The sequence below is a fragment of the Anser brachyrhynchus genome (genome assembly GCF_964034855.1).
Source record: "Anser brachyrhynchus genome assembly, chromosome: Z".
Taxonomy (NCBI): Eukaryota; Metazoa; Chordata; class Aves; order Anseriformes; family Anatidae; genus Anser; species Anser brachyrhynchus.
Window position 1 is genome coordinate 30,164,370 of NC_137697.1, and position 27,688 is coordinate 30,192,057.

General features: G+C 43.2%; 1 protein-coding gene across 2 annotated transcripts; it reads left to right on the forward strand.

The window, feature by feature from the left end:
- Positions 1 to 1,730: 1,730 nt before the first annotated feature.
- On the forward strand, positions 1,731 to 24,792 carry SNAPC3 (small nuclear RNA activating complex polypeptide 3). Of its 2 annotated transcripts, XM_080573902.1 has the most exons (9): positions 1,856 to 2,293; positions 10,088 to 10,165; positions 11,188 to 11,272; positions 12,055 to 12,159; positions 12,520 to 12,669; positions 19,400 to 19,482; positions 20,751 to 20,915; positions 21,978 to 22,085; positions 23,872 to 24,792. In XM_080573902.1, the coding sequence occupies exons 1-9, from the start codon at positions 2,007 to 2,009 to the stop codon at positions 24,017 to 24,019; spliced, it is 1,209 nt and encodes a 402-aa protein (XP_080430028.1). In that variant the 5' UTR covers positions 1,856 to 2,006; the 3' UTR covers positions 24,020 to 24,792. The 2 variants fall into 2 exon arrangements, with proteins under 2 accessions (XP_080430029.1, XP_080430028.1); XM_080573903.1 differs by lacking the exons at positions 21,978 to 22,085; positions 23,872 to 24,792 and adding an exon at positions 21,803 to 21,949 and having other exon boundaries at positions 1,731 to 2,293.
- The last annotated feature ends 2,896 nt before the right edge of the window (positions 24,793 to 27,688 follow it).

Sequence of the window (27,688 nt, forward strand, 5' to 3'; positions counted from 1 at the left end):
TCGTCCACTCACCACTCAAAGTGTTCAGCTGTGCTGTTTTTACCTTAGCTACTCCTTGAGCTGGTACTAGCTACTCCTGGAGCTTACTTACCCAGTTGTGCTGCATGAAGTTTATGTACTACTTTTTTTTTTTCTTTTTTAAAGTAATACAGAACAGACCCCCAAAATACAGAAGAACTCAAAAATCAAACCCATCATGGGGAGAAGGAAGAGAGGCAGTGAAGGAAATTCACACATCTTACTGATCATTCCAATAAGTATGAATAGAGCACAGCAGTTTCTAGAGCCTTCCAGACACGTTCCTCAGCAGCACAGACCTCTGTGATAGCTCTGTGGTTGGCAGTGACCATGCTTGTGTTGTAGAATTCTGTAGTCATTTTCATGTGGTTTGGGGACAAAATCCAGCTCACTGATTTCCACATTGTTTAGTGTGTTTGGTATTCCAAAGAAGGTTTTTTAAACCAGCATCCTTCTCTGAACGTGATACAACTCTGTTTTCTGGAAGAAAAGGATTTAATCCTACTACTTTTGGCCCAAAGTGTTTCTAAATGTTTATGCCAACATTTAGATCAATACAGCCTACTCTCATCTGTGGCTACAACAGATACATGATAGGGTGTTTTCAAATTTCAGGTAGTGTTGCAAGTGCACAAAGGGGAAAAGTATGTTCATAACATAAACAAAACATGCCCACCATGGGAGATCACAACAAACATATAAAAAGGCAGGCGTGGCATTGGAAACTGGAATAAGAACCCCTCGTGGAACAACTAGTAGGTTTCGGGGAGGATACAGCAGGAAGTGAGGGCAGCAGTCCCTAATCAAGAGCTTCCTCCAGAGCTTGGGAGTGTCATGAGGCACAAACATGATGGATGAAGAAAGCAGAGGGTGTAGCTGAAAAGGAAACAGTGTCAATGAGTGCAGGAAAAATGGACTGAAGCTTAGCAAAACTTCCATAATGAGGAATAATAACTGTAATTAAGAGGCAAAGGTGAGCGAGAGCTGATGAAAGAATTTAGCCCTGAAGTGCAAGTCTAAATATAACTGGGGAAGGCACGGGGCTGTAGATCATTCTGTTATTGCTAAGTGAAGCAAAATATGGTCCTGTATCATAGGCTGTGCTATTACATTCTTACCACTCCTAAGTACTTACTTACACACTCCTCCAAACTACTTTCTCTTGCAAAAGCTGCAGGTAAATGCTGTGACCACCGTCTGCACTTGGCAGTCTGCCCCTTCCATGTAGATTTCAAAGACCTGACCTTTGTTCGCAAACTTTTCTGGTCTCAACCTCACCCTCTGCTCCTCCTTTTTGAGTACTATTTCAATACTTACAGAAGTAATAGAGTATTTTGACTTGAAGTGAGTGAGAACACTGTTGTTTAATTGGTATGTGAAACAGGTGTATCAGGTTAGATCAACCCAGGATTATTTGTGCCTCTTTCTTAACAGGTGGTGATAACAGCAGCTTTGTCACACTGTTCCTATGGCTAATTTCCAAGTGCTCTAACAGGAGAATATGCTGCAGCTGTCCACTGCGGGGTTCTCTGTACCTTCTCTACAATACTGCTCCTGAAGCAACTGAAAGCATCATTAATCCTGCGTGGCCGGGAGGACAGATGGAGCCAATACATATATATGCTTTTTAAGCAAAGACATTGGCAGTGCCAACAAAGTAAACTGCTACATATCTCCAGAACCTCACTCATCATATTTCTGCACATCCTAACGCTGTAAGAAAGGGTCGGCAAGCACCACGCTCGCATTTCAGCGGAAAGATGGTTGGGGCCGGTGTTCTCGGAGGTCCTTCCCAACCTAGCTGGTTCCGTAGCAGAAATTTTCAGTGAGGCGCGATGAAAGACTGCACGACACCATGTAACACCCCAACGCTGCACGCTTTTGAGGACTTTATTCACTATTATTATTTCTGTTTTTAACACGCACGCCCTGGCTCCTTCAGGAGCGGAAGAGGCGGGCCCGCCCATGTCGACGTGACGCGTTTCCACATGGCGGACTACAGGCCCCAGGGGCGCCGCGGGGCGGCGGGGATCTCCCTGCCGATGGCGGACATGGCGGCGGCGGCCGCCGCCCCCGAGTACGAGGTGGGGGAGCTGCACAGCCGAGCCTTCCGCGTCGGCGCCCTGGGCCGCGGCTGGCGGCAGCAGCTGGGGCCCCCCGACCTCTCTCTGGCGGCGGAGGAGGAGGAAGATGAGGAGGAGGAGGAGGACATGGCCGTGGCGGAGGAGCTGGGCTGCGCCTTGGAGACGGCGGCCGAGCTGCGGGCCGTCTGCAGGTGGCCGCGGGAGCTGGGGGGCCTGCGGGGGCGGGTGGGATTTTCCCCCCCTATTTTCCTCTGGAATAAATAGTGGAGAAGGAAAACGTTTCTTTATAGAGCAGTGCTGGGTTTTTCCTTATGGTGTGGGCTTGTCATGGTGAGCAGAGGCCTCGGCGCCCTGCATGTAGAGGCGTACCTGCACCGCTCGTCAGGTAACACTGACGGCGTATGAACGTGTACGTGCTCTTAGGAGGCCCTGGTTGCAGAGGTGGAACTCACATGAAGAAAGCAGCCAGACATCTGTGTTAACATCTGTGTTAACACTGCCTAGATGGGCTCTGGCAGCGTACGGTAGCTTTTGACCCTGTGCATCCTCATCCTCTGCCTGCTTTTTCTGTCAGGGCTGTCGGTGTGGTCTGTGCCAGGCTCCGCAACTGACTCTTGGTGCAGGGGACAGCGCTGTTTTGCCGAGCTGCCTAGCTGGCAGTAGGTCTGGGAGAGAAAAATGGTTCTCATGTTGTTGTGCACTGGCTCCCACGTAGCTCTGCTCGGTTTTGCAGACCAGTGAATTGCAAACTTGTGTTAGCACTGGAAGGGGAGAACCATCCAGGTGCTAGAGCAGCAGGATCTAACGTGTTAAAGCTGAGAGGCATCAGACTTCCAGATCAGATAAGTAGTGAGGATCACCTGCTCTTACCCATCCTCTAGGAAAGGCCGAATTTCACACAGCAATTGCCGCAGAAAGCATCACAGTTGTTGGTTTTCCTGCAGCTCATCAGTTACAAAGACGTGCCAGAGCTCTGTTGCTATGTGTATAGCTTTGTGCAAAACCCTTGATGATTGTTTCCTCAAAGGAGAGAGAAGTATGTACTAGTTTTTGCAAAAGCAATGTGGAGGTGGCTCGCTTTCATGCATGGAGTAGAATGAATTTAGTCTCTGTAGTGCTTTAACCCCAGCAAGCAGCTGAGCCCCACGTAGCTGCGCAGTCGCTCCCCCCAGCTGGATGGAGGGGGAACACTTAAAGAGATAAAAGCAGTGTAACAAGAAAGAAAGGAAGAAAAAAGAAAAAAATAATAAAGGTGGGGCGGGGGTGGGGGGGACACAAATTAAAAGAAAAGAGTGACAGAAAGGTAATTGCTTACCACCAGCTGACTGATACCTAGCTAGTCCCTGAGTACGGTGCCTCCCCCAGTCATCTCCCCCCATTTTTACTTCTGAGCATGATGTCGCATAGTTCAAGACGTCCCCCTGTTCCTCAGGGCCAACTTTCCTAGCTGTGTCCCCTCCCAGCTCCTGGTGCACCCCCAGCCTCCTGACTGGCAGGGCAGTGTAAGAAGCAAAGACCTTGCTGCTATGCAAGCACTGCTCTGCAACAAGTAAAACATCAGTGTGATGTCAGCACTGTTTTCATCATAAATCCAAAACACAGCACCAAAGGAGCTGCTGTGAAGAAAATCAGCTATCCCAGCCAAACCTGGACAGTCTCAGATGTGATCCAGGAGGCAAAGGTTGGTAGTGTAGCTGGAGTTGTGATCTGTATGGGTGCCCTAAGTGCAAGATGCATATGAAATTGCACAAGGTGTGTGGTGAGTGTCATGCTAAATGTTTCCACAGTTATACTTCAGATCGTTGGCTTTGCTGTCATGTTGTCCCCACATCAGCAACATTATTTGAGATGGTCATTAACTGATAATTACTGTTTGTTTAAATGGTGATGGTGCGTGAGAGGGAGGAGGAAGTGTAGGAAGGTACCACACTGCTTCAGTAAAAGGCAAGAAACATGCAGAATTGGAGCCTAGGAGCACAGAGTTCAAAGTTGGAGCCAAAACATACCTGTGTGTATGTTGTGTGTGACAGTGAAGGTTTGGGAAGCCATTCAGAAATCAGACCTTTTAGGGACACTTGTAGTGCAGGAAGAAATCAAGACAGTGAGTTATATTTTGTCTTGTCTATGGAGAAGAAACTTGCCAAGCATTCTCACATTTTCAAGTGCTAGCTTAACTAAACCCGTGCTTTACTTCAGCTGTCATAGTTCTGGTGATTGGGATTTTTTTTAGCATTACTAGGCTTAGGAAAAATAGAGGCTGATGCTAGCATTAGAAACAGTTCATGTGTTCTGGTGTGGCAGCACCTGTGTGAATTACTCTTTAAGCTCTCCCTCTGTAGTGTAGTTCCTGTTCCTGTGCTGTGGCTTACTCTCTGCAGTGACCCTGTTGCTTGATCCCGTATGCTGCTATTTTTGCGTAAATTTCAAGCAGATTTTCTGTGCTTTTTATTTCCCTTCCTTTATTCCATGCTCTTCTCTTCTGTCTCCTTCCATCTATGACTACTGTGTTTCGTCTGCTGTCTGCGTTTCCTGGGGTTAGAGAGACCATTTGCTGTAGAGTAAACCATGGAAAGTGGTGCTGTGGAGCAAGGAAGTTTGGAAAAGGAGGGCAAAGAGGGAGAGAGGGTCTATGAGGGAGAAAAATCAGATCATCTGGCAGCTGCTTGTTGGCTTTGCAGGAGAATGAAGATAAACCTGCACATCCTGGCGTGACCTTTTCCCTCATGCAGGCTGGAATCCCAATCCCTAATCTCCACGTGCTTTTGCTTTTAAATTAAATAGTCCTAGTCTCATGAATCTCTCCTTAACGTTGGCCAACCTCAAGTCACCACCTCTGATCACTTTCACTTGCCTGCTCTGAGCTGTTTGTACTCGTCCCTTGAGAGGAGTTGACAACTGTGAACTACTCCAAGATCTATGCTGTGCAGTCTGCTGGTCACGCTTGTTATTAGCCTAAATATAGTTTCCTAGGCAGTGACATGAAGGCATGTTGGATATGAACACATTTTCTTGACTGAACTACTTGTGAGTGAAGTTCTGGCACGTTAAGCTGTTTTGCTTTGGTTAGCAGAGAGATGGCAAGATGTGGATACTCCTGCTGTACCTGTGTTTAAAAGAAAACAGTAGCAGGGTAAGGGAATCTTTCATAGACTCAGGATGAAGTTTTCCAAAATCCATAGTGGAGCCTTTTTCACAATATTTGTGATATGTGTATGTTTAAGTATTTCTTATGATTTAGAGTCTTCTGGTGAGAAGAAATGGAATAATATTTAAAAGTTGTTTAACTTGCTGTGCATCCCAGTATATTGTGGTCTAATCTCTCTTTTTTTGCACATGTGTATTTTTCCATTTGCGGGAGAATAATTCCACCTTCACTCGCTTGAATTTGACTCAGTAAGAACAGTTTGCGTGCTGCTCAACTTGTGTGCAGACCACGGTCGTATGGATTGCGTGCAGGTGTAAAATGCTGTCCCCAGCTAGGAGATCCTATCAGCTCTTCTCTTAAATAACCAAGGTGTGGGGAGGGTCAAGTTTTGACTCTTGTTCCGTCAGTTGGCACAGAGATTTACACTGGGTTTCAGTAGTGACGTTTGAGAGACTGAAGTGTTTTAAAGCTGGAGGTGCTCAGCTATGTTACTCTGTTTTGCCTTCAGAGTGATTTGTTGGGTAGGTGTAGGACAGGCTTAGATCCGTGTGGATTTTAGGTAGGTCAAGGGAGGTGAGGCTTACAGGTACCTTATTTCTCTTCAGCCCTGCTTCACCTTCTTGTTTTATTAGAAGGGGGTAGTTGTAAATATCTCTAGGGACGTGTTATAAAGCTGCATTAAGCTAGCATTAGCATCTTATCGTATTAGTATTTAGCGTCTCGTAGCATTAGTGTCTCAAAGGTGATGAAAGTACTGCCCTCAATATATATGCGATGTAGAGAGTAGTATAAACACTGTATCTGATTTAGCAGGAAAGCATCAGGCAAAATACTAAAGAATCTTTGAAGTTTTTAATTTCTAAAACTGAGAAAGATTTCTGGGTTGCCAGAATATTCTGAGAAAAGCAAGGCCATGGTGATTAAAGGCTTTGCTGATGTTCTGTTTCCATGTCGAAATTACCACAGGCCTGGCCTTAACCTTTTTATTTTTAGCCTTCTTCCTAGGGGACGTGAATTTTGTGTAACGCTTTGCATGCTTTATTTAAGCGAGACCTTTGTCTGTTGCTCCTTGTCACTATCCTACAGTTCATCTTAATGCCTGTTAAGCAATTTGGGCATCTACTGCGATTATTTCCCCCCCCCGCCATAGCTGAGTGCACTGTTGTGCGTATGACTGCTCTTTGTCTTGAATCAGCTTGCCTCAGGAGTGGGGTGCGTCTGGTGCAAGCTTTCTGTTGCATGCAGTTTGGTGTGTTAGGCACGTGACACCCACTACCTGGACTTAATTCCCTGGGGGAACAGCCATATGCCTTATGAAGGCTGACTTTCTTAGGACTGTGGACTAAGCGTTAGTGGTGCGGTTCCACCACACTGGAGTTACTCCAGCGTGGCCTACAGAAAAGGCCATGTAGCAAGGTCTTTCAGGACTTAAGTGCCTGTGATACAGTGAGATATTTCATCGGTTTAGACTGATTAAAAAGCTTGAAAAAGGTATTCTGCATGTAACATTCCTTTAGAAATCAAAGGTTTCTGACTTTGAGGAGTTTGAAATTGCAGTATCGAGGCTCACAAAGGTCCATGCAGCCTCTCAGGGACCCAGCGTCATTTTCTCTTTGTGCTAGCTACCATTCCAACCTTACACGGAAAATGAGGAAGCAGCTTGTATGACAGGTGTTCTTCACTGTGTCTTCTTGAAGCTGCTTTCTAGGGAATGTTAGTTTTTTCCTGGAGTGGATGATTAGTGGGCATTCTGCAGATGCCACAGCCAGAGGTTGCTGTCTAATGCTATGGGAGGGAAGGAAAGCATAGGTAAGTATTGGGGAGTTTGACACTGTATGCTTGTGTAGAAGGGAGATTGACTTGCAGAAAATGGACTCCACAATCGGTAAGATTGTAAAGTAGGTATGTTTATTCAGCGCTGGGCAGCACCTGGGGTAGTCCCACCAAAATCGTGCGCCTGCAACACGGCAACTTGCCATGGTTACATGCAGTAAAGAGTTAGATATGCATGAAGTTCCACAATGCACCTATACATATGCATAACCTGTCCCCACTTCGTATTAAAATTAGTTCAAGAAGTCATTTCCATAAGCTCCTCCCATCTGCGCTTGCACAGTGTCTCCTGGTGGAGGTCGCCGGGGGTTGTGGGGATGAAGGTTGGTGACTCTTCCTCGTCACCGCTAGTTGACCCCTTGTCTTTGCACAGACTCAGTTGCTCCTTGGCTCTTGTCCACCTGCAGGACCAGTTTCTGCCAGTTTCTTAAGATAGGCTCACACTCCTATCAAGAGACTAACCTTGCTAAGGGGCCCAAGGGTTCTTGCTTTAACTAAGTTGCACAATGCACAATAGTTAGCAAAGACACTAAGTAGCATCCACTAGTTTAATACTGTCGGTGCTCTACCTCTACTTGGTAAGATTCTCCTAACTCCCTCTCTCAGAATGGGATTTTGTTGCCTTTGTAGATGGAATTTTACAGCAGTAGTTTTCAAATCTTGCAAACAACCTACATGTTGCTTAAAGAGCAAAGGGTATAAGCATGTTTGCAAAATGGCAGGACCTCAAGAAGTTCAGCATTTTTAGGTAAATAAGGTCACTGATGCATGTGCAAGAAGACTTCAATAAACAGCCTAGGCAAGCTGGTGGGATGTAGATGGTTTTTATTGGCCACAGAAAGGTTATTTGTGAATTGCTTTACCTGTCAGGGACTGTATTTACTTCAGTGGATGGGCTGTTCATAACAGTGACCTGTGGTGAATGGAGAACAACCCTATCTAAAGCTGATGCTTGCTTTATGTTCTCCAAAGTACTCTTGTCCTCCTTTATGTTGCTTAAAATGACTGTTCTTTAGCAGCAGTCTGCATTCGATACAGGGCTGACTTAGTTGTCTCTGCCTCTAGTTCCTCTGGCGGGAATCTAAGGATAAGGTTGGTTCTTTTTCTAAGGGGTTGCAAGTAATTGCTGCATTGTTTTTGTTTCTTTTTAAAATAATACATCTGAATTAATCTCCTCAGTAACTTAAAATACACAGAAAAATTCTTATTTTTCTTTTAGAGTACATCTGGATGGTATGAAAGCATCTAAACAGTAGTAAATCCAAGTAATCTTCAGTGCAGAATAAATTTATCGGGTCATCAGAAGTAGGCCATCTACCCTGAACCGAAACTTTATCTCTGACGTTCACTTACTGTCAGCTGATAGCAGTTGATTCCAGACTTCTGTTTCTCAATTGCTGTATACTCCTGTGCAGTCCTACTCTAATGACTTATCCATTACTGCAATTACAGTCTTCCCGAGCTTAGTATTGTTGACATGGAGGACATTAGAAGATGATAATGAAAAAGAATATAACCAAATCATACATTACATTGAGAATAGATGGTACAATCTTTTTTTTTTTTTCCTTCTGGATTCCACCAGTGCTCTCCTTCTCCGTATGGAGAGGTTTGCATAACTGTTGGGATTCAACCTAGACAATGACGTAGGCAGTGATATAAGCCCTGACTTTATACAGTCTGCAAACAGTGGGGAGACAAATCAAGTCTGATTGAAAGCGGGTGATGCTTCTCTATTTTAAATGGTATTTTTTCACACTGTTTTCATGTTGGATAAAATTCTCCTCGATTGATAATAAAAAAAAACACTATGGTTTTTGAATCAGCGTTTTTCTGTATGTTTTTAGATAAAAAAAAAAGGTAACTGATGGTAGTATAATAGTGTCTAATCTGAAGCTTACACATGGATAGCTGGGTCTGTTTGTGGGGTGATGTGGAATAACTTCATATTATAAAAACTGTGACAGGATGCAGATGTGGTGTTCTGCAGTTGTTGGTTTGTTTTTATTTTTAATGTATTGATGAGAAGGCACTTCTTTACTGTGAGGGTGACAGAGCACTGGAACGGGTGTTTGCCCAGGGAGGCTGTGGGATCTCCTTCTCTGGAGATATTCAAAACCCACCTGGATGCCATCCTGCGCAATGTGCTCTAGGTGATCCTGCTTGGCAGGGGGGATGGACTAGATGATCTCCAGAGGTCACTTCCAACCTTAGCCATTCTGTGACAAATTTCATCCTTGTTTATGGTATGAAAACGTGACATTTGTATAATCAGTTTAAATCAGTACTGCAGCCAAAACAGTTCCACTCTTCCATCCTACATCCTGCAGTGATTTGCACTACAGCAAAAAATTCTAGTTAGCTGTACTTTGGGTTCTGTGTGGGCACAAGAAGAGTGAGGGTTAAAAGCGTCTGAGGATGGAAAGAAGGATGCAAGGAAGGGTGGACCTATCACTTTTGGCAGAAATGTTGTTTAATTCCCATTGGAAGAAGTCTGGTGTAAATGAATGCCTTAATACAGCAGTCAGTGCTTGTGTGAATGTGGTGGCTTGCCTACATGTGCTTAGGTGAGTTGTTAGCTTTACCATATGGGTTGAGGCTGATGGTCCTTTTTGGTTGAATCTGTTTTGCCATATATCATCAGAAAATTGGAGCAGGTGGGTGGGATTTGAAAAAGTCAAGTGACATTTTTAAGTTTATAAAAAGTGTTGGACACACATCTCTACCGGGGCTTGTTACACCTCTATAGACAGCTATACTTTGTTAGGAAGAATGCAAAATAAAGAAAATTTGCCCAATTTCTGTGAAAGCCAGATAAAAAATCCAGGACTCTTTGACTTCTGCTTCTCTGTCTTATCAGGCGTAAGGGCAGTAGAGTTGACTTAGGCTGTACAAGCTATGCCTTGTTTATTTGCATTTTACTGTCTTCGTTCCTTTTTAAGAATAACTTACTGATTTTCATTAAGTATGAAAAAATGTGTAATAATTATTTTCTTTGTTGTTCTAGTGTTGCTATGTTAATGTCTTCTGATAAAGAAGAGGACCCAGAAGTTATTCCTGAAGACAGCAGTTTACTAACTCTTCGGTACGTTGCTAGGACATACTGTCTGTATCCTCATTTGAGGGACGAGAAGGAGGCCAAACAAACACAACAGCGTGGTTAGCTGCATGTTCATTTTCTAGGCCATGGTGTACTTTCTGAAGCAGTGTCTAGAAACACTCTAAGGGCAGAAACACCATTTTAGGACAAGCTAGTTGATATGAGCCTTCTGCTTTAATGTTACTTAGGATTTTTTTTTTATGAAGATATGACACAGAATATGCCATCTTTCTTCCTGGAAAAACTGAGGATTCCTGAACCTAGGTGCTTCTGAATTAGTGCCTGTATTTTGAGCACACAGGAGACTTCTTGAAAGTATGTGAAGAAGGTTTCGATAAAAATTTAAAAAACAAATCTGTAGTTCTTATCTCCAGCAACCCGCAGTCCCATTGTAACATCCAAAGTGTAACTACTGAAATTGTGGCCATATACTTCTTCAAAATCTTCCTGAAAACCTTCAGGAAGATCTGAAGGGGTGAATAGACTTGTCCTGAAAGTTAAAATGAGTTTGTTATTCACACAGTGGTTAAATATGTGTATTGTAGGCGTGGCACGCTTTTTTTTAGAAGTTCTTTTTAGGAAAATATGTCCTGAGGTTGAGAAAATTTGTATTTTCTTTTCTTTTTTTCTTCTTTGCTTGAGTATGAATTGGATTTTTCTAAATTGTGAGGACTAGAAGAAATAGCTTCCTCAAAGGTAGCAAGTGTTCTTCTGTAGAGTCTCTGCAGGGTCAACATTTTGTTGTTTTTTCTCGTGTTAAAAAACTGCCCGCAAACAAACTGTAATTTGAGTATGAAAAAAAAAAAAACAAGCTGAAATCCACAACCTGGGATGATGTACAGGAATTGGCAGAAAGGATTATTGCAAATGTTGGTTGTACTAAGATGGCCAGAAATCCTGCTCTTTGAAAGCTGCACTGTAGTGCCTTTTGTTATTTGAAAATATGTCTACAGATTGTGTACAGAAGTTGTTTAATGAAGTTTTTGTCCTGTGTTTCTGTCCCTCAGAATTAGAAAGAAGGCACTAGAGAAGAGAGAAGAAAGAATCATTGTGGATCGGGCTTGCAGGCAAGAAACTCTTGCCTATGAGATGGTAAGATTTCCATCATCTCACAGGATTTCAGTGCAGTCTAGCACAGCCAAAATCCAAGTACTGGTTGCTTTTTTTTCCCAGTACTGTGAACCTGTGTACGCTGTAAATGTTTGCAGATCTGAATCTGCAGATAATGACTGAGATTAAAGACATTTTATGGAAAGATAGCACAGGAACTCATCTCTTAGTCTGTTGATACCAAACATGGAAACATGGTAAGGAGGAACTCCAGCCCATTACTGCTGTATGACTGCTTTTACTTGGCTGCTACTAAAGCATTGTGTAGGGCGTCAAGTGTACTGAGCGTTGTATGAGCTTACTGTATAGCATAGAGTTACTGCTCTAACTTACTGCAGATTACTGCTGCATAGCATTGTTGCTTGCAGAATCCTGTGTTGGTATCTAAGCTTTAATGTATCAATAGTTGTCAGCTGGTTTCTGTAGAGCTGAAAGAGGAAAACAGTAGAGGCAAAGTTCCTAGTTCTGAGCTTCATAACCCGTGTTTCTCAGCCATTCTGATTTGTCACAGTAGCTGGGTGTTTCTAATTGTCAAAAGCACCTCAGTTTCTCCAGAGCTGAGAAATGAAGGGAAATGTTTGAAACCACAATTTTTCACTTTCCTGTGTTGAAGGAACGAAGCTGTTAATTCAGAAGGCTACAAAAAGACAGTCAAAAACAAGTGATGGTTAGAACAGAGTTCCTCAGACTTTTATCCAGGGACTATGGTATATAAAAGGTTGCCAATATAATATCTATTTGTATCTTTTTTTTTTTAATTCCAGGAGTCACATGCAATTGGAAGGAGGCCAGACAATCCAGTAGATCTAGTAGAAGAGGGAGAACTGCTTTTAACTCTGAACATTTTCTATCCTGTCATTTTTCAGAAGGTTGGTACTAAATCCTCTAGGCTGTATTCTAATGCCTCATCCCTGCTCAGGTGATGTATTGCTTTCCCAAACATTTAAAATCACCACTGAGGAAGCATGGTAAACCCTTCAACTGTGGTAACTTCTCAAGGCTTTTACAGAATCTGGTTTTCCGTGTGGTACTGGTATACACAAAGATATTTCTACATAAAACTAGTAATTTCCACTGTAAAAGAGGCTGAGGCAAGATACTGTTTTAAATCTTAAACAGGAAGGTGGTGTGCTCTGTGCTGCTATTAAATACCTCAAGCGGTCAACTCAAGAGCAGTTCTTCTACTGAAGTGATTTTCACTTGAACCTTTTATGCTGTTTTCTTTGTAGCATAAAGATCACAAACCCTATCAGACAGTCCTTGTACTGGGCAGCCAGAAGCTCACTGAACTTAGAGACTCCATTTCCTGCGTCAGTGACCTCCAGATAGGTGGAGAGTTCAGCAGTCAGCCAGATCAAGCACCAGAGCACATCAGCAAGGTAAAACCTTCTGCTTGGACCACTAATGTGTAAGAACTTGGAAAACATATAGTAGAGAGGGGCAGGGTTGGTTTTTTTGTCCCTTCAGTACTATATTTAGCTAGCTTGGTTCTGAGTGGGCGTTGCGCCACAAGTAAATACTTCCTGGTGGCATTGCCAAGCTGACCTGCTTTGTACATTTTTGATGGCATGTCAAGAGAAACTTCATTAGTGCTGTTGCTGGAAAGTAGTAACACTAGCATTGATTTCTTGTGGAGATGTGTCCATGTGGACTGTTTTTTACACTGAGCAATATTCTGAAACACCAGAGGTAATGGAAAGCTAAAGGTGGACTTCCTATCTCTGAACACAAATCATAGAATCATTAAGGTTGGAAAGGACCTCCAAGATCATCTGGTCCAACCATCCCCCTACCACCAATGTCACCCACTAAACCACCTCCCTAAGCACCAGGTCCAGCCTTTCCTTAAACACCCTCAGGGACAGTGACACCACACCTCCCTGGGCAACACTTTCCAATGCCTGACTGTCTCCTAATTTCCAACCTGAACCTCCCCTGGTGCAACTTGAGGCCATTCTCTCTAGTCCTATCGCTTGTTGTCTATGAGAAGGGGCTGACCCCCAGCTCCCCACACCTTCCTTTCAAGTAGTTGTAGAGAGCAATGATGTCTCCCCTGAGCCTCCTCTTCTCCAGACTAAACAACCCCAGCTCCCTCAGCTGCTCCTCGTAGGACTTGTGTTCCAGGCCCTTCACCAGCTTCGTTTCCCTTCTCTGGATGCGCTCCAGGGCCTTGATGTCTTTTTTGTACTGAGGGGCCCAAAACTGAACACAGTACTTGAGGCGGGGCCTCACCAGAGCAGAGTACAGGGGGACGATCACCTCCCTGGTCCTGCTGGCTACACTGTTCCTGATACAAGCCAGGATGCCGTTGGCCTTCTTGGCCACCTGGGCACACTGCCGGCTCATGTTCAGGCTAGCGTTGACCAACACCCCCGGATCCTTTTCCTCTGCACAACTTTCCAGCCACTCTGCCCCAAGCCTGTAGCGCTGCATGGGGCTGTTGCGGCCAAAGTGCAGGACCGAGCACTTAGCCATGTTGAACCTCATCCCACTGGCCTCTGCCAATCCTGTCCAGGTCCCTCTGCAGGGCCTTCCTGCCCTCCAGCAGATGGACACTTCCCCCCAGCTTGGTGTCGTCTGCAAGCTTCCTGGGGGAGCACTCGATTCCCTCATCCAAGTCATCAATAAAGATATTAAAGAGGATGGGCCCCAGCACCAACCCCTGGGGAACACCACTGGTGATTGGTCACCAGCTGGATTTCACTCCATTCACCACCACTCTCTGGGCCTGGCTGTCCAGACAGTTTTTAACCCAGCAAAGAGCGTCTCTGTCCAAGCCATGGGCTGCCAGCTTCTCCAGGAGAATACTGTGGGAGACCGTGTCAAAGGCCTTGCTGAAGTCTAGGTACGCTACATCAACAGCCTTTCCCTCATCCGCCAGGCGGGTCACCTGGTGATAGAAGGAGATGAGGTTGGTCAGGCAAGACTTGCCTTTCATGAAACCATGCTGACTGGGCCTGATCCCCCGGTGGTCCCGCATACACTGTGTGACTGCATTCAAGATGACCTGATCCATCACCTTTCCTGGCAGCAAGGTCAGGCTGACAGGCCTGTAGTTCCCCAGGTCCTCCTTGCAACCCTTCTTATAGATGGGCATCCCATCAGCATGTCTCCAGTCATGCAGGACCTCTCCAGGTGACCATGACTGCTGGTAGGTGATGGAAAGCGGCCCAGCAATCCCATTCACCAGCTCCCTCAGCACCCTTGGGTGGATCCCATCTGGCCCCATGGACTTGTGATGGTCCAGGTGGAGCAGCAGGTCTCTAACTGTCTCTACCTGAACTGTGGGGGTTTCTTCTGCTCCCCATCCCAGACTTCCAGGATGGGAGGCCATGTACCCTGAGGATAAGTAAATGCTTTGGTGTTTGTAAGTTGGTGCTGATCAAAAGTAGGAATGAAGATCATTTATCTCTGCTCCAATTCCCTGATATTCTCTGGGGATATAGAAAAAAGGTCCAAAAAGAAAAAAGTACTCCAATTGAAAAGACTGAAATTACATAATGTAGGTAATATGTTACATCAGGTACATCACAGAATCACAAGGTGGTTGAGGCTGGAAGTGGACCTTTGGAGGTCATCTCGGCCAACCTCCCATACTCAAGCAGGGCCACCTAGAGCAGGTTGCCTAGGAGCAAGTCCAGGCAGTTTTTGAAGATCTCTAAGGAGGGAGACTCCACAGCCTCTGGGCAGCGCGTGTCAGTGCTCTGTCACTGTAAAGTGTTTCCTGATGTATAGACAGAACCTCCTGTGTTTCAGTCTGCGCCTGTTACCTCTTGTCCTGTCACTGGGCACCACTGAAAATAGCCTGGCTCCATCCTCTGTTTACCCATGTTGATGAGGTTTCCTCTGAGCCTTCTACAGGCTGAACAGTTCCAGCTCTCTCAGTGTTTCCTCGTATGAGAGATGCTTCAGTCCCTTCATCCTCACAACCCTTCACTGGACTCTGTCCAGTAGCTGTATCTCTCTTTGCACTTCTTGCAGAACTTCGTCAGGTTCCTGACAGTCCTTTTCTCTAAGCTGTTGAGGTTCCTCTGTGTGGCAGCATCACCCTCTGACCTATCAGTCAGCCCTCCCAGTTTTGTGTCATCTGCAGACCTGCAGAGGGTGTATTTCACCCTATCATCATTCATTAATGAAGGTGTTAAAAAGGACTGGACCCACTGCAGACCCCTGGGGTACACTGCTAGTTACTGGCTTCCAACTGGATTTTTTGCCACTGATCTCACCCTCTAGGCCCAGCTGTTTGGCCAATGTTATAAATTAATAGTATAGTATATTATCAACGTAATATAATTTATATAATGTGTGATAATACGTGATCTGAAGAGAAACCGTAGTGAACTCTGTACTCTGGAACCTGCACATTCTGCATTCTTCAGTACGATCTGAAGAGAAACCACAGTGTACTCTGCACTCTGGAACCAGTATGCTCTGGTTTCTTGTCAGATCGTATATTATCATCTGTTATATATTACATAATTCATATTACATTGATAGTATATTATTTATAGTACTGATTATATTGTATGGTTGTATACATAAAAATGAAAATTTTGCACATTCCCATTTAAGACAACTGAAAGATGTCCTCCATCTTTTCAGTTATATAAATTAAGTAGAATAATCTTTCTACCTAGCTACCAAAGCAGTAGCTGATTAGTTCCAAGGGTAAACTCCCTTCCTGTGCATGCAGAGGAGTCATCTGAGACTGTCAAAGCATTCCTAGAAGACAGGGTTGAGAGATGTGGCTTCCTAGCACAAATAACTTCTACAAAGTAAATGAATGCTACCATGCCTGGCCTCCCAGCAGGAGTTGTTTGTGAGAGGTGTGCTTTGCTTCCATTTGTTTGTTTTCTGGAAACATGACTAGGAATTGCAACAAACAGTGGAGTATAGGCTGAGTGCATGTCGGTGAAGTTGCACGTTCACAATAAAATGTGCATGTTCCTTCAGCAGGCAGGTAATCGGCTATCATTGGGGTAGAATTACCTTCTTTGGGTCTAGGAGGAAGTGGCAGCTATACTTGCTAGAAGTATGTTAGCTTTTCCAGATTTTTGACTATTAGAAGGATCCTAAAAGCTAATTTAAATCACAGTGGCACTATGAGAGGCTACAGAAAAGAGGCTGTTGTATGCAAGGTAGCTGTTGATGCCAGCTTTTTCTTCTCTTGAAATGCAGTTGGGGTACATAAGCTGAGCAAAAGGATCGAGTTCCTGCTCTCATTGATTAGGGAAACATCTGTAGCTGGTCAGTTGATACAGAGGGCAGGAGACTTTTTGGATTTTGTTGGTGTAAGTAGGCAGAATTTATTTCATCCTGGGTTTTGTGATTTTACTCTTTGCATCTGTGCCATTTTAATTTTTTTGTAAAGAAGCATTTGAGTCAAAGCAACATAAGGGGGATGTTGAAGAAAAGTAGTCAATATTGAGGTGTTTTATTCCACAGACATGGATACCTTTAACAACGTTCCTGATCTTTTGTGTGAATATTATTACTATGGGGATCCCCTGGAGAAATGCAATGAGACATTCCTCCTTGCATACTGAAGGATAATGCAAAGTCTGAGCAGAAGGAATGTGTGAGTTGTATCTCTTGCTAGCGTTGATCAGGAAAGACCTGACTCAGCCTCCCCAGAATCTTGACCTTTTGTCAAGGGAGGTGAAAAACGGCTGCCTTCTGAAGCTCGGAGCAGGTGGCTAACTTAGAACAGTTGTGACGTACAAAAGTTGGTAAGGAGCTCTCAGAGCATGGCATTACACGTACTTCATGTCTGGAGAGCCAGGGAATGTGACAGTTCAGAGCCTAAACAAGCTGAATGTAGAACACATTCCTACCACTGTGCCTTTGTGCAGGTCATCTCCAGTCATGAGTTCCATCTCCGGCTTCAGTGTCTGCATTTCCTGATGGACACCTTTGACTTAATAGCTCGAAAGGACCTCCAAGCACTCATTAGTATTCATTCTTTGTTCATGAAGAAGCATAAATCTGACATAGGGCTCCAGAGTGCCTAGTTTTTCCACAGTTTTCCCAGCTGACCCTTATTTGGTCTGCTCATGCCTCTGTACACAGCCTGTACAATCATTCATGTTCCGTTTGTCTTTACTCATTCTCTGCTTTTTCTTCTGTAAGCTCTTGCGGAGCATGGGCTGCCTCCCAAAAGTTATGTAACAGGTTCATCAGGACTCTGACTTAATGAGTAATGGATTGGGATGTGCCAGTCTCCATGTTAAAGTCACCATCTGCAGTCATTTTCTGTCCGACCTGCTTGCATGCAGTTCTGTTGATGACCAGATACAGGCTTTAATTAGCTCTAAGCTTGCACATGCTGTAACAGAGGAAAAGGTGTAGAGATTGGGCCCACCTCACTCTAATAAAACTGTGGTTCTGTCAGTGTCTGGGTGTCAATGCATACCAGAGGGTTACTTTACAAAATGCTCTGAAGGCCCCTGAATAAAGAGTTTCTTGAAGTGTTTTCTATATACTTCAAGAAAACACAGGTTCTAAATAGGCTTTGTGCAACATTTCAATGTTAGTATATAAATAGAGAGAAGGGTTTTTTTTGCTGACAGGTACTGTAGCTGTTTTTTTTTTTCAAAGTGCAATTGGAAATACGGAAAACTTTGTATCCTGTAATTTCCAACAGGTCAGCTGTGTGTGTATACAGCATATCTCAGCGTCACTTGTGTGTGCTATAGCTATGCACAGTTATATACACAGCATACGCAGAATGGCTTCCTAAGCAGCAGTCTGTGTTCTGCTCTGAAGTGCTTTGAGACAGGTTTAGTCTGTGCCCTTCAGCCTCCCCTCGTCTCTAACAATAAATGCAGTACAAAGCTGGCCTTTTTCTCCAGCCCAAGATCCAGGATGGACTTGTTCCAAAAGAACTTGGAAGAACACACTTTAAAGGTGAAGTTGTATGGATTAAAAAAGCACAGATTTTTTGGTCATCTTTTCTCTGCTCAGACTGCTTGTTTGTATAAAGACTGTTTTGAAACCAACAAAAGGAAATTACGGAAATTACAGAAAAAGGAATTACGGAAAGCAGATGTATGCTTTAATTAAGCAATTACTTTTTTCTTAGGTATCAATGATGTAAGTATTGAAATACAAACTTTTTATGTTCTTCCCCATCTTACTTTTGTCTGTGTGTATATATATAATGATATTCTATTCCATTTCTTTCTCCTATTGTAATAGCTTTATTAGTTACAAAACCACACACATTTACTATTTTGTAGAAATAAAGTATGGCTCTTACTTTAGTTTTGGGAGAGGACAGCTCTCTGAATATTGCTGTGCAAGCAGTCTGGATAGGTAAACATAACGACACTTGACTGTGTTATTTGAGTAGGATATTTTCTCCATATTTTGTTCCTTCTCAAGAATATGCATGGTGCAGGAACTTTTTTTTATGGATGGATATGACTTTACCTTAAATAGTTATGTAGTTCTTCTGCAGAATTTGTTACATATGTGTGGACAGCTCATAGGTTAGCTCAGTTTCTTGGGATGATTTGGAAAGTGACGATGCTTGCACTGCTGATATGAATGCCACAACTTGTTAATAATATTTGATAGAGAAGGTTGGTACCAGGATGCCTGTCTGCATGTGAGAAACTTTGTAATTAAGGGAGTATTTTGAAGGAAGCTAGATTTTCTTCTGATCCCCCAGAGGTGAGGGGATTGGACCTTCCAAAATTGCATGTCTGTCTGGTTTATGTAAATGCGACTAGGGACTGCTCCTGTGTAGCTATCTTGTCTGTGTTGTGTGTGTGCGCGTGCAGGGGACAGGATTGCAATTATTCTGTCATCCCAAGTGCTCCTTGTGGTGTTTTGTATTTTATAGAAATCCGTAACTGCTATGATGGAGATAGGAATAAGAGAATTAAAATAACCTATATTGTCTTGAGAACAATATCAGCAGAGCAACTGCATGAGCTTTCTTGTCAGCATCTAAAACCAGAGCAAGGTTTATTTCAGAAATCTGTAGAATGAAGTCTCTAAAAGTAATTTGGATACCTGAAGTGCTTGTTTTTTTGACATGTTCTTGTAATGTTGAAGGTGTTAAATATCTTGTAACACTAATGCAGACTTCTCTTTCTTTCTCAGGATCTCTACAAATCTGCTTTCTTTTATTTTGAAGGCATCTTTTATAATGATAAGAGATATCCCGAGTGCAGAGATCTGAGCAGGTACAGTATTCATATACATAGACTATGGAAAACCCTAAAGGACAGGAAATTTACTAAATTTTTATTATGATTTGTGGTGTTTTTAAGACTGGAATGGTTAGTGTGTAAATCTAGAATGGACTTTTCATTTCTACCCATATCACTTGTAAAAAGGAAGAATGCAGTTGTTTCTCACAAATTCTGTTTTGGTGTGTTGAAACACAGTGAAAGGGAAAACATTCACAGCTGTCAGTCTGTACTGGCTTTTTCAGTGCCCTCCGTAGTTGTGATGACCACCCAAAAGACTTGTCTGTGAGGTAGAAGGTGGGTCAGAAGGACAGCAGGCTCAGCTGTGTGGGAATCAGTTGTTCTGCTCCATCTTGAAATTGTGCTGAACGCCTTCATGGTTAAACCAGAAAAGAGACTGTTAGGAAAAGAAATGCGAGACAGCATTCCCAAGAGTCTCAGGTATCTCTTATTTGGAACTATACATACCATTTAAGCTATACGCCGTTGTTTGTTTTGAGGAAGTGGGGACTTGCTGGACACATTAGGAGATGATGCTGTTAGAATGGTGTGGAAGAGCTTTGAGTTTGGACTGTATTCCTGTTGTGCCAAACTTGATATGTGATTTCAAAGAAATTAATTATTTTGCTGCTGCTTCTCTTTCTGTCCTTGAGCAACAAAGATTTTTATGGAAAAGCCTGTGATGACATGCACAGTTCATAGTGAATATACAGTTTATAGTGAAATGGCATGTATATAGGAGTATACTGAAAATAATTGTAACAGTGACTAGTGCCCTTCCAATCCTAAATAGCTGTGCAGTTGTCAGCTTTGTTTCTTCTTGGGGGAAAAAATAAATAAATAAATAAACACTAAAAAAACTGAAACCAACAGCTTTAAAACAAAGTCGTAGACCAAAAGAACAAAAATTGTATTCTGGTGACCTGAATAATTGGAGTGCTTTGGAACTGTTGGGCTGCAAACGACCTGGCCTGGATGGGGTGCCATCAGTAGTGTGCACTCTAACTAGACCTCCTCATGAAGCTACCTGGTAGGGATTTAAATGCAGGTCTTCTACAACAACAGCGCACAGTTGTGCGGAGCTGTGTTACTGCTGTGAAGTTACGTCAATACATCTGTTGTGAACTCTTCATTTCAACCTGTTAAACTGTATCCCGCTGAAGAGCATTGCGTGTTCCCCAAAAAGTAAGGAAAAGGAGTACTTCCTTTCTGCATGTTTGTAGCTTACAGCCTTGCCATGCTGATGGCCTTTCTATTTTCAGAACAGTCATTGAGTGGTCAGAAGCCCATGACAGAGGCTATGGAAATCTTCAGTCTGTTAAAATGGAGGACTACACGTTTAATGACTTGTCCCTCAAAATTGGATTTCCATACCTTTTCTGCCACCAAGGGAACTGCGAGCACATCGTTATCATCACGGATATAAGGTAAGTTACTGCTGTTTGGGAGTTGCCAGGCAATCAAAAGCAAGCCTTCAGTGGACAAACTTCAGACATTTAAGTGCTGAATATCTGTTAGACTAATTTTAAGATCATTCATGTGTCTTTCTGCAGGATTTATTTAAGACTTTATTCCATATACCACCTTAGAAAGGAGAAGAGCAATCTCCCTTGCTCTTTTTTTTTTTTTGTAATAGTTTGTCCTGCATAAAAAATCTGGTTTCTTGTTAGCATGACACGACTTGTGGTATGGGAGGAATGGCACCCACAGTGAAAAGCCTTTTCTATGCAAAGCCAGTGTGTGTCAAATTTACGTAATAATTGTGGAGCACTGGGCAGCACACTGCGGATAGTGGCTCTGGCTACAGTCAACTAGACTTGGTAGTTTAGACTTGGTGTCAGGCTGCAGGAACTGAAAAAGGGATGGAGGAATGGAACTGGTGGGGTAACATGAATGGGAAAGCAGAGAAGGAGCAGGTAACAGTGGCTGTGAGGTGGCAACCACATCAGCAATAGAACTGTTGTGTATGCTCTGCTCAATATATGAAGGGTAGAGAGAGCACTCCTCTGAGTGTCTGTAGATGATTTTTTCCTTCTAGAAGCCTGATATATCTAAGTATTGTTAATAAAGGGTATCTCTCAGAGGAATACAACCCAAAGAAGGGTCTGGATGTCACACGATGATGATGATCTCAGGGTTGTGAACCTCTGAATATTCTCCTAGTTATGCTTGTGCCTGTTAGTCTACGTAGGAGGTGTAAGCTTTAAGCTGTAACTTACTCCGAATTATTTGCTTGAATGACTAAAGTAGATGGTCTGAAAATTTCTGAGTTAGTAATACAAACTAAATTTACTTCTGATAATAAAATCCACAGATGGTGCAACGAGCAGTCTCATCTTAATACAGATGAAGACTTGGAGAAATGCTAAGCAGAAGTAAAGTCATAGTTTGTACTGGAATTGAAGTCCTGCATCCGTGCTTATGTTCAGATCAGCTCCTATGTGTCTGAGTCTTTATTGTATTTTGTGTATTTATTTATTTCCTTCAAGGCTTATTCATCATGATGATTGCTTGGACAGGAACCTCTATCCCTTGTTAATCAAGAAACACTGGTTATGTACCAGAAAATGCTTTGTATGCAAAATGTATACAGCCAGGTATGCTACATAATTTATCTTTTTAAGGTGTCTTCTTAAACAAATCCTTATAGGTGTTTCTACTAACTTTCCAAAAAATAATCGGAGCTCTGTGTGTTTTTAGTATACTATGTGAATAATCTCCATTCAAAAATCCATAAGTGTTCTGAGATTTTATATTTCAGGCAGGTGTCCCTTGAAAAGGCTTCCTGCAGGTGTAGTCATTGGGAGGAGATGATTCAGGATGATCAAAGAATTGTAATGGTGCAGAGGTTAATTCTTTGGCTCAGGTTCTTTTGCATACATACCGCTGAGCTCTTGATCTGTTACTTACTTTTGAAAATCTCAGTGTTGGGGGAGTACGATGCATTTTTACCTTACGACAAAAGATGCGAGATATAAATTCTCTTAAAAAGCTTTTGTTAAATCCAGCATTTAAGTAGAGGGAAGTATGGATCTGTCCGACTTCAAAGTAATATATTAAAATCTGGAGATTTTCAGAGGCAGATGGCATGTAGCTCCCCCACAGATAAACTTCAGACCTCTACCTGAAAGCTCTGTACTGTGCTGGTGTACTTGAAGGAACTTCTTGTGATGCACAGATTTTCTTCAGATAAAAGAGCAGAACATGAACTTGCTACTGTAGTGTTTAGTGCTGTTTACTTAGACATGAGAAAGCCTTTCAGTAGTCATAGAAAGTTCTCTTAAGGAGTTCTATGCACCAAACTAGGCTCCTTGGTTTTATAGACCTGAATGATTTCTTTACATAAACACCTATTGCTTCCCTTGTGTCCGTCGCCCGCACCCCCCGAGCTTAAACTCAGCCCCAGTTTGACACCAGAGCTGTGTTCTGTTACCTTGCTAGTTTGCAAGTTTCCAGGCAACTCTTAAAGTTTGCCTGGAATTAGGCCAAGAGCCAATTTTCCATCGTGACAGGAGCCTCTTCTAGGGTTCCTAGCAGAGCCCCCAGAATGCCTTCACAAGTGGCTGTAATCTGTGAGGCATTTGGCCAGAAGGGGGGGGTGGAGCCAAAGGGTCAGTTTGGGGGAAAGATGGGATAGGGAGGGCATTACCAGAGGTGATGTAAATGCATTAAATTAAAACCAGGATTAAGCACTAAGCTTAAGTGGGGAGATGCTAAACCATGGGTGCCAGAGCTGCTTTGGCTGTCTGTCCTGTATGTTGTAATCTGTGCAGATAGCATCTTTAATCACCAGAAGCCTTGAGCTGTCAGGGCTACCATAAATTAATTGCTCAGTGATGTGACAGCCCCTCTTTGTGCTGGCAGCTGTGTTCATGTCAATTTTTGTGCTTGCTGGGGTGTGCAGCAGTCCTTCCTTGCCCTGTCTGCATCACCCAGGCCTTTCTTGCAGACTTGTAAATGGATTTGGTTATTCCAAGAGTAGTTTGGAGTCAGTCGTGTGCGTGCTCTGTATCGAGGTTTCTCACTGTAAGGTAAAACAGATTTATCTTTCATGACTTAAATAGCCAGAGGCTGGACAGAAGATTCTTGACTCATTTTTGTTGTTGTTGTTGTGCACTGTACCAGCTCCAAAGGTCTGAGGGTTCCACAGGACATGCAGTGGCAGCAGTGTCAGATATCAGCTGAGATTGACACAGAATAGGCAGAGGGGTTAGTTAGGAAATCGCTGTAGGCCTGGGATGGTAAATTGTCAATATATGTAGTACCTCTTCGGTGTAACCGTACTGATGTTTGTTGATGCCATCCCCAACTCTGAGTAAAACATTGAGATGTTTGTCGTGTGTTTGGCTTGCATGGAAAACACTTGTATTTTGTAACTTGCAGGTGGGTAACCAACAAAGACAGTCTGGCACCAGAGGATCCTTGTTTCTTCTGTGATGTTTGTTTTCGAATGCTCCACTATGATGCGGAAGGCAGTAAACTGGGGGAGTTTCTTGCATATCCTTATGTTGATCCTGGGATTTTCAACTAAAACTTGCATGATTCAGTGGACTACATCGATGAATCTGTTGCTCTAGCTGCTAAAACCACCAAACAACTTGAGTGTTGAGCGTACTGTAGGATTTTTGGTTAAACTTTTAATTCCTATGAGGAGGAAGGAGCTCTTTGCACTTAAAATCTTTTTGGTATACCTTTACATCCACAGAGATAAGTTAGCATGGAAAAATATGCTCAGGTGTGTATTTTAATACAGTACATTTTTAATATACTTTTACTACAGTACAGTAGTTTGGAGATTAGACTCTCAAAATCTGGATGTTTTGAAGAGAATGCCCTGAGAATGCCCGTGTAAAAGCTGCTAGGGTTTTTGTTTGTTTTTGTTTGGGAAATCCTTTGCATCCAAGGCTCTGTTAACCTCAAAGGATGACAAAATGGTCTTTGGGCATTTTACCTGGAAAACTGGCAGTTGTCGTCTCTGAACAAGGTTGGAAATCGGTGCGATGAATTTGCTGGGAGGAGAATGCTCCCCAGGAGACAGCTCATAGTGCTGGTTATCTTCTAGGTCTTTCCATCAAAAAGTGGGTGATTGTATCTGTAAGCTCCTGCTGTCCTTGCACGTTGACTCTGAGGGCTTATTCTGTGAAGAGCAAACCACATTTCGCCAACTACAGAACTGTAGTCTGCCTTTCAAATAACTTGATTAACTATGTTTACAGTGTGTGTAGTTGTAAATGTTCAAAATTAGTGTTCATTATGTACTTTTTTATATTTTTGTTGTTTCTATTAAAATGTGAGCAATTTGTACTTACTAGTCTTGTGTTAAGCTGAAACTCTGCTTGCCGAGGCAGAATACACCTATCTAGTGTCTTGCTTTTTAAATTTTTAATCTGGAATTCAGGGAATTTCAGGGGAGATCTGGCTGTTTAGGAGAGCTAGTAAAGTAACTGCTTTTCTTTTGAAAGCCTTAGCCAGTTCCTAGAAAAATCTACTTCTGGTTGGTGTAAAAGACTGCCTACTCTGATAACCTGCATTTAGTAATGTATTGGATGAACTGAACTGCTGTGCGGATCCTATGGCCTGAATTATGCACATGTTCACTTGATTATCTTAGATGCCTTGAAACTCCATCACACAGATACCTGACTGCTTTCCAGTGGCACATTAGTTTGTGTGAATGTAAACCAGTGTTTTTGTAGGACCAAAAAAAGGACATGACTTTTTTTGTCTTGTAAGTCAGCCCACTGTTGGCCTGTTCATTTTTAAAATGGAGTAGTGAACCTAGCCCTTCTGTCAGGTGTTGGGAAGCCTGATGGTTTGATGGTGCAGAAATCCACGGAAGAGGAACTGCCCTGCCCTCTACAACTGCCACAAGTCAGACTGTTAAGGCACGACTGCTTTGCAGTGCTGTAGCAGATGCTTTGAAATCCCCAGCAATACACCCCTGGCTGCAATGTCTGTATTTTTTTTCCTCATCTTCATCTTTTCCCCAACCCTGTTCTCTGTCAGCTGCCTCCTGATGATAACGTGGGCTTCCCAGTCCTCGTCAGTATTGGAACTGAGATCACATAGCTTCAGAAATTATATCAGCTGCCTATTGTTTAGTTCTTTGATGCCTTATTATGGTGAATTTTAAGAAGGTAATCTGAAAGTTTTTGTGCGTGTGTAGTCTTAATTCATTTTTCTGTTTTGCTTTCCTTTAGCAGTAGTGTGGTGGTATTGCACTGATGGGCAGCTAAGCTACACCACACTGCTCTCACTCCCCATCCTCAGAAGGTCAGGGGGAGAAAATATGATGGAAAAAAGAAAGCTCGTGGGTTGCGATAAGGACAGGAAGATCGCTCACCAACTACCATCATGGGCAAAACAGACTCAGCATAAGGGAGATTAGTGTAATGTATTGCCTACTAATAACAGACTAGAGCAGTGAGAAGCTAAAACCAAACTAAAATAGCTCCCCCCATCCACCCTCTTCTGTGTCCTCCCCTCGAGGAGCACAGGGGAATGGGGGCTGTGGTCAGTCTATAGCACTTCATCTCCACCGCTCCCTCACGGTCACTCTGCCCCTGCTCCCCGTGGGGTCCCTCCCACGGGATGCCGTCCTGCCCGAACTGAGCCTGCGGGGGCTGCCCACAGGCAGCAGCTCTTCAAGAACTGCTCCCACACGGCTCCGTACCACGGGGTCCGTCCCCCAGGAGCAAACTGCTCCAGCACGGGTCCCCCACGGGTGGGCGGCAGCTCCCCCCAGACCCCCTGCTCCTGCGTGGGCTCCTCTCCACGGGCTGCAGCTCCGGCCCGGGGCCTGCTCCTGCGGGGGCTCTCCATGGGCCGCAGCCTCCTCCAGGCCACCTCCACCTGCTCCACCGGGGGCTCCTCCACGGGCTGCAGCGTGGAGATCTGCTCCGTGTGGGACCCGTGGGCTGCAGGGGGATAGCCTGCTCCACCAGGGGCCTCTCCATGGGCTGCTGTTGTAGTTTTTTTTCCCCCTTTCCTAAGTATGCTACCACAGAGGCACAGATTGCTCACTGGCTTGGCTGTGGCCAGCAGCGGGCCCCTTTTGGAGCCAGCTGGAGCTGGCTCTTACCAGGCAGCTTCTGGACTCTTCTTGCACCACAGTGTGTATTTTTATTTTTTTTTAAAAAAACAGCAGGGAGAAGAGAATTATGTGAATTTATTCTTTCATTAAACTAATTCTGCCTTAGTATAATTGTTTTCCACCTAACCTATTTACCTTCCTTCTAGTAAAAAGTTACGGTCAAATAGGTTACAAAAGCTGTTCTCTTGGCAGGTTAAGAAATTTTGTTAGGGCCAGTCCCATACTTCTAATAAGGAACGAGAAGGTGGCCACAGTCTGGGTGCGAGAAGCGAGTGCATCTATGCTGAACTACAAAATGGAGAACTCAGAAGTTGCAGTATGGTGTGTTCCGGTCCTATTTGATATTCAGTTTCATCTTAAATGACTAAACGAAAAGGTTACAATAAATCATAGTTTTTAAAAATACTTTTAATTCCCAGGTGCTGTCACAAGACAGCTGGTTCTGACCTTAATTTAATGTTTGTGAGCAATTCCTCAGAGTGAAATCCAACATCGGACCCAGCTGCCTATTCATAATTAAATTTCTGTGACACCAGCTGGATAGTTGTTTCAGCTAGTTGTTAAATGTTCTTAGAATGTAAGTGATCACAACTTCAAAGTAGGTTTATTATTTCACAATGAAAAATGAGAAATAATTACTTGTAATAATCCTGCCTGTGTGTTTGGTTTTTGTATTTTTTTAAAAGCAAGACAATCAGTTTGTTTCTTACAAATCCCTTATTGTGATAAATTGGGTGTAAAGGTATGGATGGAATTCGAATATGTTTGGAATTAAATTCAAATGAAAATTTAATAGTCCTGCCTGCTGACATGTGGAGACTTACGTCTGCACTTACCAGGGGAAGCAAAAAGGCTAGAGAATTAAAAACTGCAGTTGAGACCAGGCATGACTATGTATTAATAGCATTAAAGATTAGTAAAAGGCTCTTAGAAGATCTTGCTTTTTATCCACCTTTTTAAAACTTTTTTTTAAATCTGTTTGCATAGACAAATTTTTATCTTAAGGGAAAAATACAGAAAACTTTCTTCTTTAACTTTACAGTGCATTTCAGACTTAAAAAGATGGAGTCACCACACTCTAAAATACTAAGCTAGAAAGCATTTCTA

What these genes read in the sequence shown, in the direction of transcription:
- SNAPC3 (XM_080573902.1), top strand. Translation starts at nt 2,007, where the DNA reads ATGGCGGACTACAGGCCCCAGGGGCGCCGCGGGGCGGCGGGGATCTCC. An exon ending in GAGCTGCGGGCCGTCTGCAG is followed by an intron (nt 2,294 to 10,087) that starts GTGGCCGCGGGA and finishes TTGTTGTTCTAG; the next exon opens with TGTTGCTATGTTAATGTCTT. An exon ending in TGCAAAATGTATACAGCCAG is followed by an intron (nt 22,086 to 23,871) that starts GTATGCTACATA and finishes TGTAACTTGCAG; the next exon opens with GTGGGTAACCAACAAAGACA.